General features: G+C 42.5%; 2 protein-coding genes across 2 annotated transcripts in view; both read left to right on the top strand.

The window, feature by feature from the left end:
• LOC145454728 (tryptophan 2,3-dioxygenase-like) overlaps positions 1-18,999 on the top strand; it is a 328,104-nt gene that overhangs the window by 269,782 nt on the left and 39,323 nt on the right. The gene's annotated exons all lie outside the window — the stretch shown is intronic.
• On the top strand, positions 1,859-13,996 carry LOC145454721 (uncharacterized). The gene is made up of 11 exons (XM_080332713.1): positions 1,859-2,588; positions 2,849-3,003; positions 3,163-3,275; positions 3,560-3,740; positions 3,801-3,925; positions 6,759-6,836; positions 6,899-6,950; positions 7,653-7,741; positions 9,697-9,859; positions 11,248-11,378; positions 11,804-13,996. The coding sequence occupies exons 1-11, from the start codon at positions 2,170-2,172 to the stop codon at positions 12,167-12,169; spliced, it is 1,872 nt and encodes a 623-aa protein (XP_080188839.1). The 5' UTR covers positions 1,859-2,169; the 3' UTR covers positions 12,170-13,996.

Raw genomic sequence — 18,999 nt, 5'->3', positions numbered from 1 at the left:
ATTAGTGTCGTGAGCGAGTAAGCTCGTGTATGTCAATGTTGGAGAGAGGATGATATCACAGGCATTGCGATAGCTTCAACTGTTTGTTTGTGGTATTCATGGTGTTTGTCGACTACTATTCGGTTCGGTTCGGTTTATCATCAATCTTTATCGATTCAATACACCACAAAAATTTACTATGGTCATTTGTCATATACACCATGCCGATATTCTTCACTTTTATTCCATAGCTGCCGACTTATAGCACGACCCACTTTTAGTCTTTTTATAATACACCACTTTCGTGGATGAAATGGCGAGGGATAGCTTCAATTACTGAGCCTTTTGGCAGGACGCAAGTGACCTGCCATTATGCGGAAAGTTCGTTAGAGATATGCACCATTTGTTAACGATCAAATACGGAACATTTCATGAGGGATAGTTGCTCGTGTTCCTCGAAATGAAAACTCACTTCGAGCAGAATTATGTATAGCAGGTCGTCAGAATCCATGCGCTCGGGAATATTTTCCACAACACGCAAAACACTGCAGTACCATTTTGTTTGTCCAAATTTTTACAGTATTGTTCCCCTAGTATTCACGTGACGTATGACGTGTAATGTTTCTCGTAGAGTCCGAACTGGTGGGGGAGATAGTGACAAGCGAAGTTGGACAAATCCATGTGTACATGTTACGGGCTAACACGCGGACAATATAGAGGCGGTAATAAGTGATTCAATTTTATGTATCTGCGTATCATTTCCCAGATTGTTGAAAATACCAAAGGTGAAATATTTCTGTATGTTTGTTCTGTATTTCAGTTGAATGAAAATAAAGACTCTCTCTCTCTCTCTCTCCCTTTCTCTGCAATGATAAAGTCAATAAACAAGTTATCGAATTCAAGTTGCAGGCGCGATCAAAGTGTACGCTGTACGTGCTATCGAACCTTGCCTGTGGCAGATCGACACATTCTTATTAATTTGACATTAGCTTGGATTTGAAAAGAGTGTCGAGGAAATGTACACTTTTGCAGGTTTTTTTTCTGGCCGCCAGGATAGTCGTCATATCCAGTCTGTTTGAGACGAACGATCAAGTAGCAAAAGCATTAATAAGCACTCAACGCTAGAGACATTAGTGAGAAAAGACTTGCGACCAGTAATTGATACACCAATGCGTTCGCCTTGTAAAGCCGTTGTAAAAGCAGAAAGGGGATGGTATTGGATAATGCGTGAATCTTCAATGACAAGAATGACTCTTGTAATCACTATAATTTTTATAGAGCTCGACAAATTAAAACAATTTATTGTTTTTATGTGTCTTTATAACGATTCCAAGATGAATCCTGGTAAAAACATTTTGCAAGTTCTTCGTTGAATGTCCATTGACATATGTTAGACGCTGATTTATATGTTATTGCAATAGATGCGTTTTACGATTAGAAATATGTGCATTGCGCGATTTGGTCGTTTTACTATTTCTGAAGAATGCAGTAGGTTTAATTTGTAGCACTTTTCTCATCGAGAGCACCAATTTAGTTAAGATTGCCCGCAGACATACAGATCGTCGATCATATCTGTGTCACGTTTCTTCCATGTATCGATTATACATTTTCGTGCATTGTTTCGTTGCAAGAAATGTGTTTTCCCTCGCAGTGCGAGGCTCAGACGCACTATGCTCTGCAGTACGCACTATGCAGTAGTCCTTTTACATCGCGAGCGCGCAACTCGTATCGTTTACACTAGCATTTCTTTCCTGAACGCTCGTTACGAAACCCTTCTCTCGTTCGGACCAATGAGGCGTCGCGTAAATAAATACGTCACAGACAAAGTCGAACGCGATCCATCGCATCTCGAATTTAATGTCAGTGCTTTTCCTTACGGGCTGGCGAGCGGCAGGTCTTGGAAATGTCTCGATGTCACATCCCTTGTTATGTATGTGTATTCTCAGTATCTAAATACCGCAGCATGTGATTCAACTGGATCAAAGTTGGTTAGTCTTCTCATGAGAGTAGGTCAGTTGCTCGATTGATAAGTTATCAAGCAGTGGTGTTTTGTACATTGTACAAGTAGCAGTTAACTGAGAGACTTGTTCTCATCGTGAAACTTGATGATTCGTGACATTTCCTCTCCATTTCTTAGATATTGCAAGTCTTACAGCTTACTGGTTTACAATATCCGACGTATTACCTACTATGAACACAAAAATGGAATCGCCTAGCGATGCTCAATGGTTGAATGGGCCACACTGCGCCTACAGCCCGTCTGGAAGCGTGGACTCTGGCGTGGACCTGTCGCCTTCCCAGTCGCTTGACTTCTACGATGAGCTTGTACTGTTCTCGGGCGGGTCTTCATCACCGGAGGGGTCGCTCATGTCGAACGTATCACCGCAACACTACAATTTAAATTACGAGTCGGACGCGTCTCTAGCCCCGAACCAATTGACCAGGGACGATTTGGACGTCCTGAGCAACTGCAGCTTATCACCAGCATCCGCAGATCATCAGATTAACTCGTTTGAAGACATCGGGATTATGTGTAACGAAGGACAGCAGCTTACGACTGGATTTCCAAACGAAAGAAGCCGCCTGGCGTCGAGCGATAACACTCAAAGGTAACTGCGCGATTGTTTTTGATTCTGAACATACTTCCGCTTTAAAAGTTATGATGCCTCAGTATATTCAAATCGTCCTATTGTAGACCAAATGCTATATGATCGGATGTCACTATTATAGCGCGGATATGGTAGAGATATCAGCAAAGCGCTGGACACCACGTAATTATCCGTGTTCGTGCTGTATAACTCGAACCGCAGTAATCATGAAGGAGGTGTATGCTCTGGTGTAGTATTTTAGCGAGAAGTTATCTTTTTAGGAGAAGGCAAAAACAGAAAGAGCGCGATTCTGACCTGCAAAAGGCTCACCCCAACTTGCACCCTTGCCTTGTGCCGAAAAGCGGAACTTCCAAGCCGCGGCAGAGTCGCAAAAGGAGAAAGTCGCCTTCCGGCGAACCGATCAATACCGGACAAGGTTCGTTTGACTTCAACAAATACCCTACTTCCGTTGATGACCAAACCAGAATTTTACCGCCGCGGGGCTTGCCAGCCCCGGTTATATCATGACACTACCTCTCTACGAACTTGACCATTTGTGATTTGTAGTAGCTGATAAATTACCATCAACATACAGGAAACATGAGCGGTAGCGGTAAACCTTGTTACCTTGGGGCGAGAGTGAAAAAGACAGCCAAGGAGCGTCTGGAGGAGCTGAGAAAGCACAGAGGACAGACTAACACTCAACAGGTAATGTATTCTATAATATAACTTACAATTGAATGATATATTCATATTGGAATAAACCCGAATAGTTTCGGCAGGGGTAATGGTAAGCACCTGGTTTGGGATTGAACATCGTATATCAACAATCGTATCTCCAAATATGCCTCTGCTGTTTGCTGATGTTTACCCATCGCTGGTGTCAGCCGAAAATATTCGGGTTTATGGCAATACGAATATATCACTAAATTTCATATTGAAGAGAGTATCATCTAATCATTCTAATGTAACTCAAATCCGAACTATTTCAGCCGGAAATATCGGATCGATCATTCGAATCGAATCTATCTTCGCCGGACGAGTTTGCGCCGAAGCGCCGATGCTCGCGCGTTATAACCCCAGAAGGGGGTTACGGGGCGCACGAAGTATCTCCAACACCCACGCCGTTGTACAACCACAGCGTACAGCAGATACTAGGCAACATACCGCAAAGTACGTAAATGCCATTCACTGATACGAATATATTTCAGACTTCGACCATTTTTTCTACAGGGGTGTACGTACGAGATGACCTGGAAATGTGTATTGACATGTTATTGGTCAGACGCGACCCGGCGCCCCTGCAGGAATACGCGCAGCAGCGCGCATGCGCGGGTTACGCCGACGGAGGAGATATCGTAAGTTACAGTTATTCGCTTGGGAATTGCCAACGTAAACGCGAAAGGCGTATCTAAAATGTGATATCGCGTGAACTCGTATGTTGATACAGCACAACATATGCTATTATCTTAGTTAGCTATTAGTTATGGTAGAACAATAGGGAAGCTCTTCGACTCTTACTATTGTTATAATATGGATAAAACAACAGTAATATGTTTCCGGTGAGACGTAGTAGGTGTTATTATTGATATTGAAAAACATGAAGTTCTTGACAACTCCATCCATGTTTTAGCCCCCGCGGATTTTGCCTGTCAGAGTGGCAGATAAAATTTGCATTTTATTCCATTTTCGAGATCAAATTCAGACATTTCTTCTTTCCGTTTTGTGCCAAATGTGTCGTTGCCCGGCGTGGGACGTGGCGTCAATTTCCACACTCAGCGAAATTGTTAATATAATCGAAAAAGTTACCGTTTTTGCACGGTTTTTGCAAGAAATCGAATGGTCCGTACAGGATATCGATTAACAAAACACTGTGTCTACCGGTCGCTGAGATATTTACTCTAGTTTTGTGGTATAGTCAACTGCCGTAGCTGGGTCCTTGGTCTTACAACACTACTTTGGTGCCTTAAACCTGTGAAACGATAGGGGAACTTAGCCTGTATCACATCATTATTAAAATTCGTATAAATGAGCAATATCCCCGATACGTCATCAGGCGGGGAATTCCATGGCTCTTTCGTCACGACAGGAATAGGTTTTTACCATCAATGGTGAAATTTGTCGCTATCAGATCTTTTCATTGCGAAAAATATCACTAATCTCGACAGAACGTAATCGTGTCCTTGTAATTTGTACTGGAACTTGTTGCTCTGGTCGTATAATTGGCATCGGGCAAACAGTCATAAACGCGCTACATTTGGAGATAATCTCGGAGGTGCTGAACTTCAATTTAAAATCGAATAATATATTCATGTTGCAGTAAACCCGAATGTTTTTGGCTCGCACTCGTCAGGGGTAATCGTTAGTAACCAGTAGAGAATTGGAAAGAACGTTGTATGTCAACAATCCGTATCACTATTCAGTGTTGTTTCCAATTCTCAACTAGTTGCCGACGATAACCCCTGACAGCCGAAAATATTCGGGGTCATTACAGTATGAAAATGCGCGTAGCTGGAATCGGTCTTCCCGGGTGTCGGTTGACGGGGATTCGACCAACGCGATGTTTTTCTGATACGCTCTGTATGCCGGCTTCCACCGCCTTATTACCCCTGTGGTTAGGGCGGTAGTTTAAAAGAAAGAATACCGAGCTACGCCCTATTGTTCATCGTTCGCGTATGATTTCGCTGCGTCGGCCGAAGAGAATTAAACGCGTATTGTCTTCCCATTCATAGTCTGATGTGGAATCCCTCCGTCGTGTCAGATTCGGTGAATATCTAATTCGCGCCCTATTGTGCGTCGGGTGTTAGTACGTGGAATCGGGTACATTGAAAAACTCCATAGATTGAGTCGTCTTTGCGATGGTTCAGCCCGCGAAACGGGAAATTCGCGATTCAGATCGCCTCGACATGTTCTGATAGGTCTTATCGTGCGCAATAACCGATCAGTCACCTCTGGCAAGCAGACTAGGACAACTAGTTAATTGGAGTTGTCTAATTACAGTATTATTGCGCGAAATGGCGGTAATGTAATTCTGGTCTAATTTGTGAACTGTTTCTATGATCTGATTTTAATTCGAATATACTTTCTGGTTAAGTCTGATTTGAAATGAATTGAACTAGACTTCTGTTGCATTTCTTTCTGTTTCGGAATTCTAATTATAATCTAATTAAAAATTGTGTAGCTATGTAGCTATAATTCAAAATGTAGTGTAATGTGGAAAATCTGGAAAATTTCTGGTCGTTCATCCTTGTGGCAAGGTCGCATGCGTCTCGAATTTCTATCGCGTGTTGAATTACTTGACAAGTCGCTACAAAAGCGCAACTGCACCGGGCCGGCGACCTCGCTTATCCATGAATGGAGGCGATTGAATGCCGTTTCCAAATAGGACGATATCGACACCGTCAGGACGCGGCGTCACGAATTTCCTCCCCATTTGCATGCAAAGCGGCCGCGCTGAATGCTCTGAGCACCTGCGCATTTCCAGGGCTATTAATAATGACAGGCCGCTTTAGTTCGGCGGCGTTGAATAGAAGTTGTCTACCTTTGTGGATTGAGACGCGCACGCGGCCGACGCCTGGCCGTCGGCTGTGTGTTGAGCTCGCAAGCCGATTGGCACGATTAAATTATGCAATTCTTCATATGAAACAAACACGGACATTTTCGGCAGACAATCGCCGAGGGCAATCGTCCGTGACTAGGACGGATTGAAAAGAACATCGTATATCAACAATCGTGTTGATTGCAAATCTAATTGACTTTGCAATTCTCTACTAGTTGCTGACGATTGCCCCTGACCAGTGTCGGCTGAACGTATTCGGGTTTATTGCTACACAGCGGTACTACACAATTGTGTATTGAAGTTATTCACCTCAAACAGTCACTTCACGATAAAATTACTGGCACGTTTCGTATTTTCCCCGTATCACGCCAAATGTCACGCCGTGCCACTGTTCGGAATCGCACCGCATCGAAGGTCTAGTAGTAGAAAGCGAAAAAGCTCTCTTAGGGCTTTCCGCGGACTGGTGTTTTTTTGAGTGGAACTTTACATTACATCATGATATGTGATCGATCGCGGCGATGCATTAATTGGAAAACAGTCCTCGAAACCGAAATACGGTCTCGTATCGTTTCGACGCGATATCCCATGCCATATCGACTCTTGATTCGAGTTCAATTCCGTTGCTTTCACAGTCCCCGCTGCAAGTCATGTTGGGCAAACTGCACGAGAAGAAGGAACGGTACAGGGTCGAAGATATTCAGCTGATAGCTGTGAGGTCTTGCGCGTTTTCGTGTTACCCGCCCGGGTTTAATTCTACGCGTTTCTGTTACAGGGCGTTATGTGCGCGGCCGCGAGTGAATACGTCAATTCTGCCAATTTTGACGGTAGGCACTTGATACCTTAACCAGGCTGTCTTATTGTTATTATTTCTTAATAAAATCATGTCATGGTGCTTATAACGACGCTGGTCTTTTGCACCGCAATACAATCAATTTCATCAGAAACACAAGCTAATTGAATAATTTCGTAACCAGACTTGGAAAACTAAATAATTCTAACTGCACAATAGACTAATTAGAGCAAAATGCCGGTAATGTAATTCTAATCTAATTTGTTAAATGTTTCCATGGTCTAATTTTAAATCTAATCTTGAAAATAGTACATGCGAAACCTGCAGTGCTTGGCTTGCAGACATTTACCATTCTTGTGCTATGTAACCGTACTACGATTTGATATGAACTGAACCTTATTTTTGTTGAATTTCTAATGCCAATACAGTTTCCAAGTCTTTGTGAATTCGGCAACTCTAATTCTAATACAATTTGTGAAAGCTGACATTCGTTGGTCGTTCAACTCTGATTTTACTTTCGCGCGGCGCGATAAAGTTCATATTACACGTTCGGGACTTTTCGCCGGTGTCGTTGACTTGGTGCTCCCCGCTCTGTGTCATTTGATACCTTATCTGACGGCGGTGATAGCCTGATGCATTCCTTTGCCTAGTTTTATGTCTTGTGAGTGCTATGCGAGGCTGTGTTATAGCTATACTTTCGGTGCGCAGCGTAACATGTCTTTGTGGAATTTTACAGGCGAGACTCCCATTTACAAAGCGGCTCTTCATGGAAACGAAGGCGTCGTCCTGGCGTTAATGAACTACAACGCCAATCCGTGGCTTCCGGTAAGCGGCAGGTTGTTTTTTACGGCTTTAGGAAGCGCCTATCGTGGCATATAGCGTCCGTCATACCGTCTGCCATCGTATTATTGTCGGCAAGGGATGGGCATTCTCTCTGACATTCACTCTTTCTGACTTCACAACAGTGTGAATAATGTGTTAAGTCTAATATGTATGCGATCTCAAAGAATATAAATCCAGCTCTACATCATTAAATATTCGGTATTTCAACCAAATATGTATGCTATTTTATGCGATCTCAAAGAACATAGGGACAGCTCTATATCATATTAAAGATTATTTGGTATTTCAACCGTATCTATTTAATGGCACTTTGTGACAATGCTGTAATCGCGAATATACAGATGTGTCATTTCCAGTATCGTGCGTAGCTTTGTACATGTATTGTACATGTGTCGTATGTTGTACGGCCAATCAAGATTTTTACCCTTTCACCGTGGAAATTAGTATCTGCTATTCTCGTGGATGAATTACTTCTTAGTTGCAAGGACTGTATAATTTCAGTGCTCGGGAAATTGCAATTATAATTTAATTACAATTAAAATTAATACTCGGTTCTGATTCGTGTAATCGTATCACTGTCAATCATCGAGAATTTCAAATAAAGGTGAACCCAGTTCAGCCGTTTAAAAGAGGCCGAGAGATGGGTTTAACGTGAACAATCCGCGCGCGAGTCAGTTAACGACGGGCGTGTATCGGCTGGTATCACAATATTTACCCAGTAGGGAGTTTGAGATACTGTAGCTGACTTTATCGCCGCCTCGCACTGGAGGGTAACGGACCGAGAGATGGGTTTCGATTGGCGGTCAGCGCGGTTTATCAACCGCGTGTACATGCGGTGAAGTGGTCTCTTTAATACTCATACCGTGTCCTGGGCGTACAGTTCACGGTATAGAGGTAGGCGTATATGGTCGGTTATTATGGCAACACCCTCCACTTTGATTAGTAGGTGTGTTACCAGACTTTGTAATGTAAAGATTCGAGCAACCACTACAATTACACCGTTGACGATCGTTAAATGGCTGCTTCGCGGCAAATCGTGTAGACTAGGTGCGTTTCGCTAGTGAGCGGTTAGCCGATTCTACGTGTCCATTCGTTCATTGGTTTATTGGTATCTGCAGTGGTTCAAATTTAAAATACCGCAAAATTGCGATGAAATGAAAAGATAGCACGGAGTTCTAAGGACGTGCAGTAGTCTTTTAATCAGACACCTTGACGTAGGACATGCACATTCTGACGATTACCCTCTCGAGCGTCGGCCGAAAATATTGGGCTTTATTTCAATATGAATATATTATTCAATTGTATATTGAAGCTCTGTACCTCCAAGAAGCTCTGCATGTGAATAAAACGCGCGCGCTCTGCATGATAAGTAACTCATGATAACATAAAAAGAAAGAGATGGAAATTGAGTATCTTGTGTTATGTGCGAAGTCGATGTGTCGGATCGTTGCCCTGTAATGTCGAGCGCTGACTTGTATATATTCAGTAGCATCTGCTTGTATTGTGACTATAATGCGGACCGGCAAACATCCTCGATCATATGCGTGATCCGTTTTGGGTCTGAAATATGCTTATGGAAAGTTTATGTCTGCGCGAGACATAATAACCGATTTTCAACTCGCATCGCGCCCCCGAGCGTATTCTGCGATCGTAATCATAACGAGACCGTGCCGAGATTTTGACTGCGCGCATCGGCAATCGTCCTCTGGGCAATCGTAGCTCCGGGCCTAATTTCTCGAAAAGCGTTACATTCCTGAGGCCGTGTTTACGTTCGCTCGCGCAACGCTAGTGTCAGCCTCTCTCGCGAGTGTGCCTATTGTTTACGCCACAATCAACGAGCCTCTGTCATAATTATGAATACCAGGAAGTCTACGCGATATCCAATTTCAACGCGTATGGCGGCGAGGCGAATTTTGATCCCCGTCTGCGTTTTGTAGGAAAAGAAAGCCGGACAGTCGGCGTTGCACGCGGCCGTGCGCAGCAAACGCGCGGGTGTCGTGGAGGCGATCTTGAACAACCACAAGGGAGACTTGGTGGCGTGGACGTTCGGCGTTAACTGTGCTGACAGCGATGGGAACACGCCCCTACACATTGCCGCAGGTATGAGTCTGCTTACAGATTCACAAAAATTACAATATACGGTTGAATATCTTGTGTACATGTGTAGTTTGTTATGTTTTTGTGATATATTCTGAATGTTCTGAGGCGGTAACATTTCTCCGTCCGTGACGCAAAAAGCGTTTAGTTTTTATCTGCGATTTATCTATGATCTATGATTGTTACATTATTTCGTGAGAGTAGTCAGCGTTTGTACACAATTTCCACTCGAGTTCGAGCTAGAACTATTCATTTTTCAAAACTCTCTTCTAGAACAAGAACTAGAGCTACTCAATTTTCAGAACTCCAAACTAGAACTAGAACTACTCATACTTCAAAACCACGAACTGGGACTAGAACTGCTGCCGTTTAAAAATTAGCGACTAGAGCGACTAGAACTAGAACTGCTCAAAACACCATTGGTTAGTTGACCGTCAACTGGCCAGATTGTTAGTTTGTCATTCTCTCTGGACTTTCTTCGCCATGTCCGAACCGGACTGTCCGCCATTTTAATTAAACCTGTCGCGTAACGGCCGTCGTGACGTGCCTTCAGGCTATTACAAACTGACCTGCTCCGTGCTGGTATGTGTCAACGGCCAGTAAATCGATTTCTCGCGCGTCATTTCCTGCGCTGGCGCGACTGCGGATTGTGTGCGTCGGGCTCAATGGAGCGCGCGCCAATGGCCGGGGCTTTTGAGTAACCGGGCTCTTTCCGTAGTGGCTTTTCGACTTCGGGCTGTCCGTAGATTTCCATCACGCTGAGAAGAAGTCCGCGCGAGGCGATGTTATCGCGCGCGTTTGCGAGATGTTTTGGCATGGTTGTGTTTACGTAAAGCGGATTATAATGACTGCGTGAAATCGGTGAAAGTCACTTTTCGCGCGTGTTTTTACCCGCGTTCGGTAGGGATGTGGGCACATTGAGTGAAATCGGGTATCTTTACGATTCGACTCTTAATCGAGTATTCCAATATCGCAGATTATGACGTTATAACTATAGGGCTGAGCACAATGATAATAATTAATCAGTGAAAATTATAGTGTCGACAGTATTTTTCACCGTGGAAGCTTCGAAACCTCAATTGTTATAGTGTCGCGGCGTACGAAACATGTAGAACAAAGATAGTTTGTAGAAATGACATAGCTCTGCAGTCGTGACCAAACGCACAGCTTTGTCACAAAGTGTAATGAAATAAGCTTGATTGGGGAAAAAAACCAAATTATGTTTAATATGATGTACGGCAGGTACTATATTCTCTGTGGGATCCTAGAAGGTACATATTTGAACTTTCTACGTCTTTCATACCGTTGTGAGCTATATACCCAAATACTCGATTATTCCCATTTTACCTACCCTGCGCCGGTCGACTAAGTCCAGAAATTTCGCTTTCCAGCCATGAACGACGTGGACGCCGATCTGAAGCGCGATCTGATCCATAAGCTGTTGCAATGCGGCGCTGACGCCTCGAAGAAAAACAACATGAGTCAGCTGCCCCACTCTTTTCTGGACCACACTTTAAAAGACGTAAGTCGATTAAGCGTAGATTCCTTTGGCAGTTGGATAATTCGTTAGTGCGAAATGGTGGTAATCTAATTGTGATCTGATGCGCGAAGCGTTTCTATGCTCTAATTTTAATTCAAATCGAATTTCCGGTTTTCGCGAAAACGCTACAGCAGAACTGTATAGCGCGAAGCGAGCCAAGATTGGCGTACATACATTTGCTACATGCTTAGAGAATTAACTATGGTTTGGTGTGAACTGAAATTTTTGTTGTACTTATTTCTAATTCAGGGGTAGATTCAATTTCAAAATTCTTGCGAATTCATTAGTTCAAATTATATAATCATCGATTTTTGAAAAAAGGCGTAGCTATATTTCCAATTCTAATCTAATTTGGAAAATCTCAAAATTTTCTAGTATAGTCCAACTATAGTGTGTTCATTTTACAGTTGCAGGCCGAGATGAAGCGATACAGCCAACGGAAGAAATCAATCCCCAACTCCACCCCAATCCCGTCCCAGCCGGCGCAATGTCGCCGTAGTCACCCCGCTCCTTTCACCCCCTACAGACCTCGCGTACCAGCTGTCCCGACCCAATTTAACGCCCCGACTCACAACATCCAACCATTCGTGTACGCGCCCCCGCAGTACGACACCACCCGGTACACCCAGATTCCGGCGCATCGCGCGAACTTCGCGCAAATCGACCCCTACCAGTGCGCCACGCAGCCCGGGGCGTACGGGTACCGCAACGCGCCGGCCCCCAGCCACCCCAACACCGCGGAGTTGGATGATATCATCCACGGATTGCTATGAACATCTCGAGTACTCGGAGTTGAACTGCCTCGTGTCGAGGCATATTTACGTATGTATCTTGTATCAAGATCTACGTTGTTCCCTTGTTTAAAAGGCAAACTCTCTCACCCTATATACTCACTTACTGATTAACTAGTGTGTGTGTTTTGATTATTCTTTTCGATTAGAGACAGCGCTGTATCTGGCAGACTTGGACAACCAGACAATCCCAGTTAGACTAATTAGAACGAAATGGCGGGATATCGTATTCTAATCTAATTTGTAACATTTTTCTATTTTCAATTCTTATCCAATTTCTGGTTTCCCTGTAAACACTACTGGAGAACTATATAGCACGAAAAGAGCCAAGTTTGCTGTACAGACATTTGTCATTCTTGTGCTTTTGAGAATGGACTCAGGTTTGATACGAACTTCATTCAATTTCCAAGTATAATTCTAATCTAATTAGGAAAAACCATGTTTAGCTATAATTCTAATTCAAGTCTTATTTAGAACAGGTTAAAATTTTCTCGTTGTCCAAGTTTGAATTATCTTGTGTGTGCATCACGAGATTGCCTGATTGGTCGTGATTTTACGCTGCCCAGCTATCTTCCCATAATTGGCGTCGATGCATCGTTTCGCGTTAGTAATCCGTCTATTTCGCTCCGCGCACGTTTTCCGATAATGAATTCGGTTGCTTTTGTACAGGACGTGACGTAAGCGCAGTGTTGGCTTGTGACGGTGTCACGTCGCGTTAATCGTTGGTTCATTACTGGTCGATTTTTGGTCGGTTGTGACTCGCGAGTCGACGTGCTGTGTCCGTAAATAGCGCATCGAATAACGACTCTATTGATCGCGCTTCTCGTGGGCCGGTTTTTGCCACGGTGACGCCAACTTTGACTGCTGACTCTCGGCCAAAATCAAGAGCTTTATTAGTTTTACTTTTACTTAGAAGTTGCGCTTTCGAGAAATTTCAAGTTTGATAGAAATATTGAAAAAAGTATAAAAACGATAAAAAAAAATTTTGTTTCTTGTCGATTTTCAAGTCGGCGTTTCTTCTGTACATACGAGGTTTTAGATGCGATGTATTTAAGTTTCCTAAAAACGAGAAAAACAAAAAAAAAACAGTCGATAAAATGTCGTTACCCGCGGAGCAAATTTTTTTCTGCTTTCAAGAAATTTTACGTTCGATACAAACACGCAAAGACGGAACGAAAAAAGAAAAAAATGATAAAAAAATGAGTTCTCGTCGATTTCTAATTCATTACTTTTTTGTACATATTAGATTTTAAAGGCGTATTTAAACTTCTGAAAATATATCAAAACATAAAAAAAACATAGTCGTTGATAAGATGTCGGCTCCCTACCTCGTTACCGCCGAAGGTGTAACTTGACCGAACGATTTCCGCCCTGAGAATGACCTTTATTTTCATATTTTATGATAAGATGCCACAAGCCTGTCTTCCGAATATTTAGGCCTGAGCGATATGCGAAGATCCCAGCATGTGTATGTGGCTTTACGTACCACATCTTGTATTTTCCTAGTTTTTGTGCACTTTTCAAACTTATTCGATTTCAACCTGGATGTCTCGAGCCGCAGAAATCTGTTTCTGACCTCATACCCTTTTGAGAGGATACTCTGACTAAAAGATCGCCATGCTTTGTAAATATCAACTAGCTTTGTACTGTTGTAGAGTTCGTTTACCTTTCCATTTTATTGTTGCGTGTTAATTGCTTTTGATATGTCGCATCGGAGCAAAAGAGGGCGCCCTTATCGGGCCGGTTGATTTCACATTACGCGGATAGATTCTTGCATTGTGTACATTCCTCAATAAACTGTACATATTGTTTGCGTGTGTGATTTTGCATCGGATTGGTCTGACGGTGGGGTTTATCTGCGAGGTGGCTGTGTTCACAAGGAGAGGTTATCTGGTTTGTTTGGAAAGTCGAATCCGGGGTGGGGGACTTGATTGGTAGACGGCGACGTTTATGACGCAAAGACGCGGGCAAATTCAGAATTTAGAGACTGTGTCTCATGTCTTGTATATCATGAGCTCCTAGTCTAGAGCAGTACGATTACATCTCGATGAACTTATAATTGTGGAGGGGGACTGCGTATCGTACAGCGTGTGTGTAGCCGCGGTCTTCTTTAACTGTCTGATGCACTGAGGCAAGACTTCATTCGTCGACTCCAGAATCGCTTCTGAAGTGTTGTTGGGCTGCTCCTCGCCATCCGACCCACGTTAACGGTGTCTTGAAAAGCCTAAAATTGGGAAGTGCAAATCGGTAGCAACGGAATGACAATAAAGAATATCGGTCTGGTGTGAATTACCAATTGACCATAATAGACGACATAAACCATGAAAACCACAAACAACAACATTTCATTCTTAACGTCATCGTGGCCCATCCCGTAATTTGAATATAATTTCACCCTTATCGGGTTATGCAAAACACCTTTAGAGAACGATAGAAAAATGTAGGGTTGGAACATTAGTCGATCACCCGCATGAAACCCGAACTGTCGGCATTGTTTATGGTTCACGTGCGACAATGCTTCTGTGCAGATGACTGCACAAAAGCATTGTGCGAATCGCTGGTCAGTTCCTTCTAACGTTCAACGTGACCTTGCTATGCGATGCGTACGTGAACTCGGAACTGATGAAATGGGTGAATTCCATTTTCTATTGACTTGGCTTTTGTTTGGTGAAAAGGCATCTAACGTTGGCAAACAATGATCCTCTTCAGAGTGTGCTGAGGTGCAACTGTAAATATTTTTTTCGTGCCAGGACGTCCAAACGCAATCTGCATAGGCTATGCTACTGGTACAATGTTGTAGCTTATCTCACTCACATTACGTTATATATCAGCCTATCTTGTCATGTCGCATTCGCTAGTTCCGCAATCGAAATGCACAAATCGCTCACTCGAGTATAATGCATATACTAAGGCAGTACTAAGGCATCCTGGACATTGGGTGATCAATGGCCAATTGGCGATATTACCCTAGTGATCGCTATTCGGTAACGTGTTCTCTGTAGGGTCATTATGTTACAATTCTCCCAACTTTACAAGTGTCTGTTCGTATCTAACGTAAATTTATCACGCTTATACAAGTAAATGTAGTGGAGGATCACTGTTCAGTGTACACATCGCTGAACTAAAAAAGATGTCATGAATTATAAACAATTTGATGTGCGGTAAATTAATAACCCAATGTACCATCCAATCCGATGTACCGATGTTGGTGATAACGCTGCGTCTGTAAACCATATATAGGCATATATATAGACGATAGATGGTCGAGTGTTATCGAATGCATGTGCACATATTTAACCAAGCACCAATGGATCACTAATGCTAATGTTTCATCAACGAACTTCATCAAGTCGATTCGAATCATTTCGTTGTATCTTGTGGTGTTTTGAAATTATTCAACGGCAGAACGAATCAAACGTTTCTCAATATCATGACTCGTATTCAGAGCACAGTGAAAACTGTCCAATCTACAACAGCGAGGTCTGAGAGCATATCCAATACATACATAGTCAAAGTCATACTAGGCAAATGTACTGTGTGGTAATATTATTAAGTTGCTAATTATCAACTGCCACTCTACAGCACGGATTCGTAAGGCATGGTGTAGGTCACAGAGTTAAATATACTGAAAAATGTGCATGACAATTACCACCGAATGCTATAGGTTTCCAGTATCGCCATGACTTCGTAGAACGTTTAATGACTTTTTTATTACTGTTATATTCGTGTGATTCGTAACTCTTTATAATAGCCTTTCACACTTTCTATGTCTCTCTCCACAATGCGCAAAAAGCATTACGTCATGGGTTGAGTTATAATGTATTATGCTACGAAATGCACGACTGATGATGGTGCAGCACTATATTGATAAACTTCCCCACAATGCCTTATAGCGGATGAGGTCATAATGGTGGGTATTCGCTGGCTCGCAATCCTGTACATTGTGTCAATATATGTGTGATCAAAATACGGCGTGCTGATATCACTGCGAATGACAAGGAAGTTGATATAAGGCAACGAGACATGTTTCCGATCCCGTTGTACTTAGATATGGACCTTGGAGACGTGATGCTGTACTCTATATGTCCGAATAGGGAATAATGCTGTGCTTGAGATTTGAGTGAAATTCTTGCCGCTAATTTGACAATTCAACAATTCCGTTATATTTTTATCAGATATTTACAGTACACTTTTCTGCGTTCTGCAATTGAGTGCCCTCGCCTTCGTTGATTGTGGTACCCTGCTGCGTCATTAACAGACCACATCACAACTTAATATCGGGACTTGGGAGAAGTCTTCCAACTGAATTCGCTATATTCAGGCTGTGTGTATATGTTCATTGTATTGCCCACACCGGCATTAATCATTTCGACCATCAAAACACATCGTGTTCATGTCGAGAAGGACGCCAAAGATATTGGGAGATATATTCGTCGACAAGAACCTGTTGTGTAAAACTGCTTTTTCGTGTCAACCACGTGAATAACGTCGTGACCAATGAATATATTGACTAACCATCAGAATTAATCGATAGGGGTGGTGAGATAGCGCAGTGTTATAATCCGCGGCTGCAACACCAATGGGTGCGGGTTCGAGTCCGACCGAGGTGTACTTCAGAATTCCGATGCCTATGTGTTGGAGGTTTACCTAGGCTCCTCCTCGCCACCTCATCCGCGTAAGCGATGTCTTACAAAAAGTAAAATTTGGATTTGAATAAAATAGTATTTACGGTGACCGATTCTTTGTTTATTTATTATAGTTGTGCTCACCGTAAATACTATTTTATTCAAATCCAAATTTTTTGACGGCAATAACTCCGCTTCCAGTGGTTCGAATTGAACCAAATTTGGTGAGCATCGTTTCTATAGACAGCCTAACACGTTCATGGGGTGAACAGAAAATTTTCGAATTTTTTATTATTGATTTTGATATAATATATAGAAACTTTATTCTCCTGTAGCAAAGCGGTTACTGGCTGGAATTGAACCAAATTTTGTGTGTAGGCTTAAATTAGGTAACCTAACAATTTTATCAAGTAGCCAGTACGATTTGAGAAAAAATTCATTTTTGAAGAGTCCTGCTGGTCAATATATAGATAGAAACCTGCGAAATGCGATTGGTGCGGTTTACGATCATATATATATATATATTCAAAGGTATATTGCTCAAAACGAATGCGATAGTAATAATAATAATAATACTGATGACTGCATTACTGCATTACTGCATTACTGAAATTTTAAAAATTTACTCCAATCTCGCCATTTTCCTTTGGGTGCAGGTTGCTCCCCGGATTATGTGTGTATTGACCAGTTTCTTACTGTGAATAAAGAATATAATAATATTATAATAATTTATAGAGCGCCGAATATAACAATATATCATTGCAACACTGGGGCGCTGTACATAGAAGGCAATAAAATATATAAGTAAACGATATGTACAAAAGACTTCCGTACTTCATTTGCGATTGTAAGTTGGATATGCGATGCGATAAAGAACAATAAATCCGTCTAGATTTTGGGGACTTGTGATTTGCGACTTTCCAGCCTATTATTATGCTCTTTTCGAATCACATTTGGGACTATATTTAGTAACGTATGAAGCCGAAATAAGGGCGATGAAAATGATGAGATAGCATTCCGACCACGAGCCGACATTTGACTACGAAAAATAAGTCGTCTCTTCATCACTTGCGTACCCGTACACCGCGAAAAGTCGAACAACGTGAACAGATAACCCAGAGATTTACATATCACGACAAGACAGCAACTAGACTGTGATCTACTACTTCTTATATCCGAACCTGACTCTCAGGTGATTTGAATAAAATGCTCTTCATGAATGAGGCAGACGGAAAAAGGAATCGTTTCGAATACAGATTGAAACAGCGATCGTAAGGCAGTATGTTTGCAGCATAAAGGAATTGGGATATTTGATAGTTTACTTACGAATTCGCACATTGCGCAGTGCGGTGTCAGAATACGCGGATGGCTTATCTGTCAACCTCGCCGTTACAGTTGTTGATTGGCGAGACCACACAAAGGTATCTTTTACGGCCTGGTGTGTTGACAACCCGTTCAATGGGTCCGCCTATTCTACGAGTTAATATTTAACTCTGGAAGGACTCCCTCTCGCAGAGTGACTTTCTCAAATGTACAACGTTAATGCGTTTCATGGCCACTGGCCATGCTCCCCATGAGGCCATGACAATTGACAACAATCATTTTAATAGCGCTAGCCGTTTAGTGTTTTCTGTATGGCTTGCGATATTATCCAAATTGCGTCTGAGCTTGTGATTTCACGCGTAAGATATGCTAGCCAAGGTAATACCGCTGTGGTTTCTGTATATCAACCAATTTGCGGTACTCATCCTATTCGAAAGCCGCGTATAGAATTGGAATGCTGTGCCTAAATATAGAATATCATATGAAATATTTGTTGGCGCAGATACCCAAATGCGGCCAATGCATTCGCCTTTACCGATTGCTGAAACTGCAGGACTATGATTTATAATAGGTAGGTTTTCCTCACTTCAATATTTTTCGGTTTTATAACCACATTTGTGGTATGGATATGGCTGTAGTACCCCAAGACTCGTTTGGAGACTGTTATTCTGATGCAGCGCCGATGATCAATACCGTTTGTTGGCATCGCCTTCGATGGTCGTGACAGAACGTTTTTCTTTGTTTTCAGAATACATGGCCAGTTTCTAATGTACCAGTAATGATCGATTAAGAAACTTTCTAGAAAAAAACCTCGCCAAAAACCATACGCAACCGGCAAACGACAGATCGTTAGGCGATACCGAT

The sequence above is a fragment of the Botryllus schlosseri genome, chromosome 13 (assembly GCF_051294905.1).
Source record: "Botryllus schlosseri isolate E-star chromosome 13, Bs_hap1, whole genome shotgun sequence".
Lineage (NCBI taxonomy): Eukaryota > Metazoa > Chordata > Ascidiacea > Stolidobranchia > Styelidae > Botryllus > Botryllus schlosseri.
The sequence above is the reverse complement of the archived record's forward strand: the minus strand, read 5'-3'. Positions and strand labels throughout refer to the sequence as shown.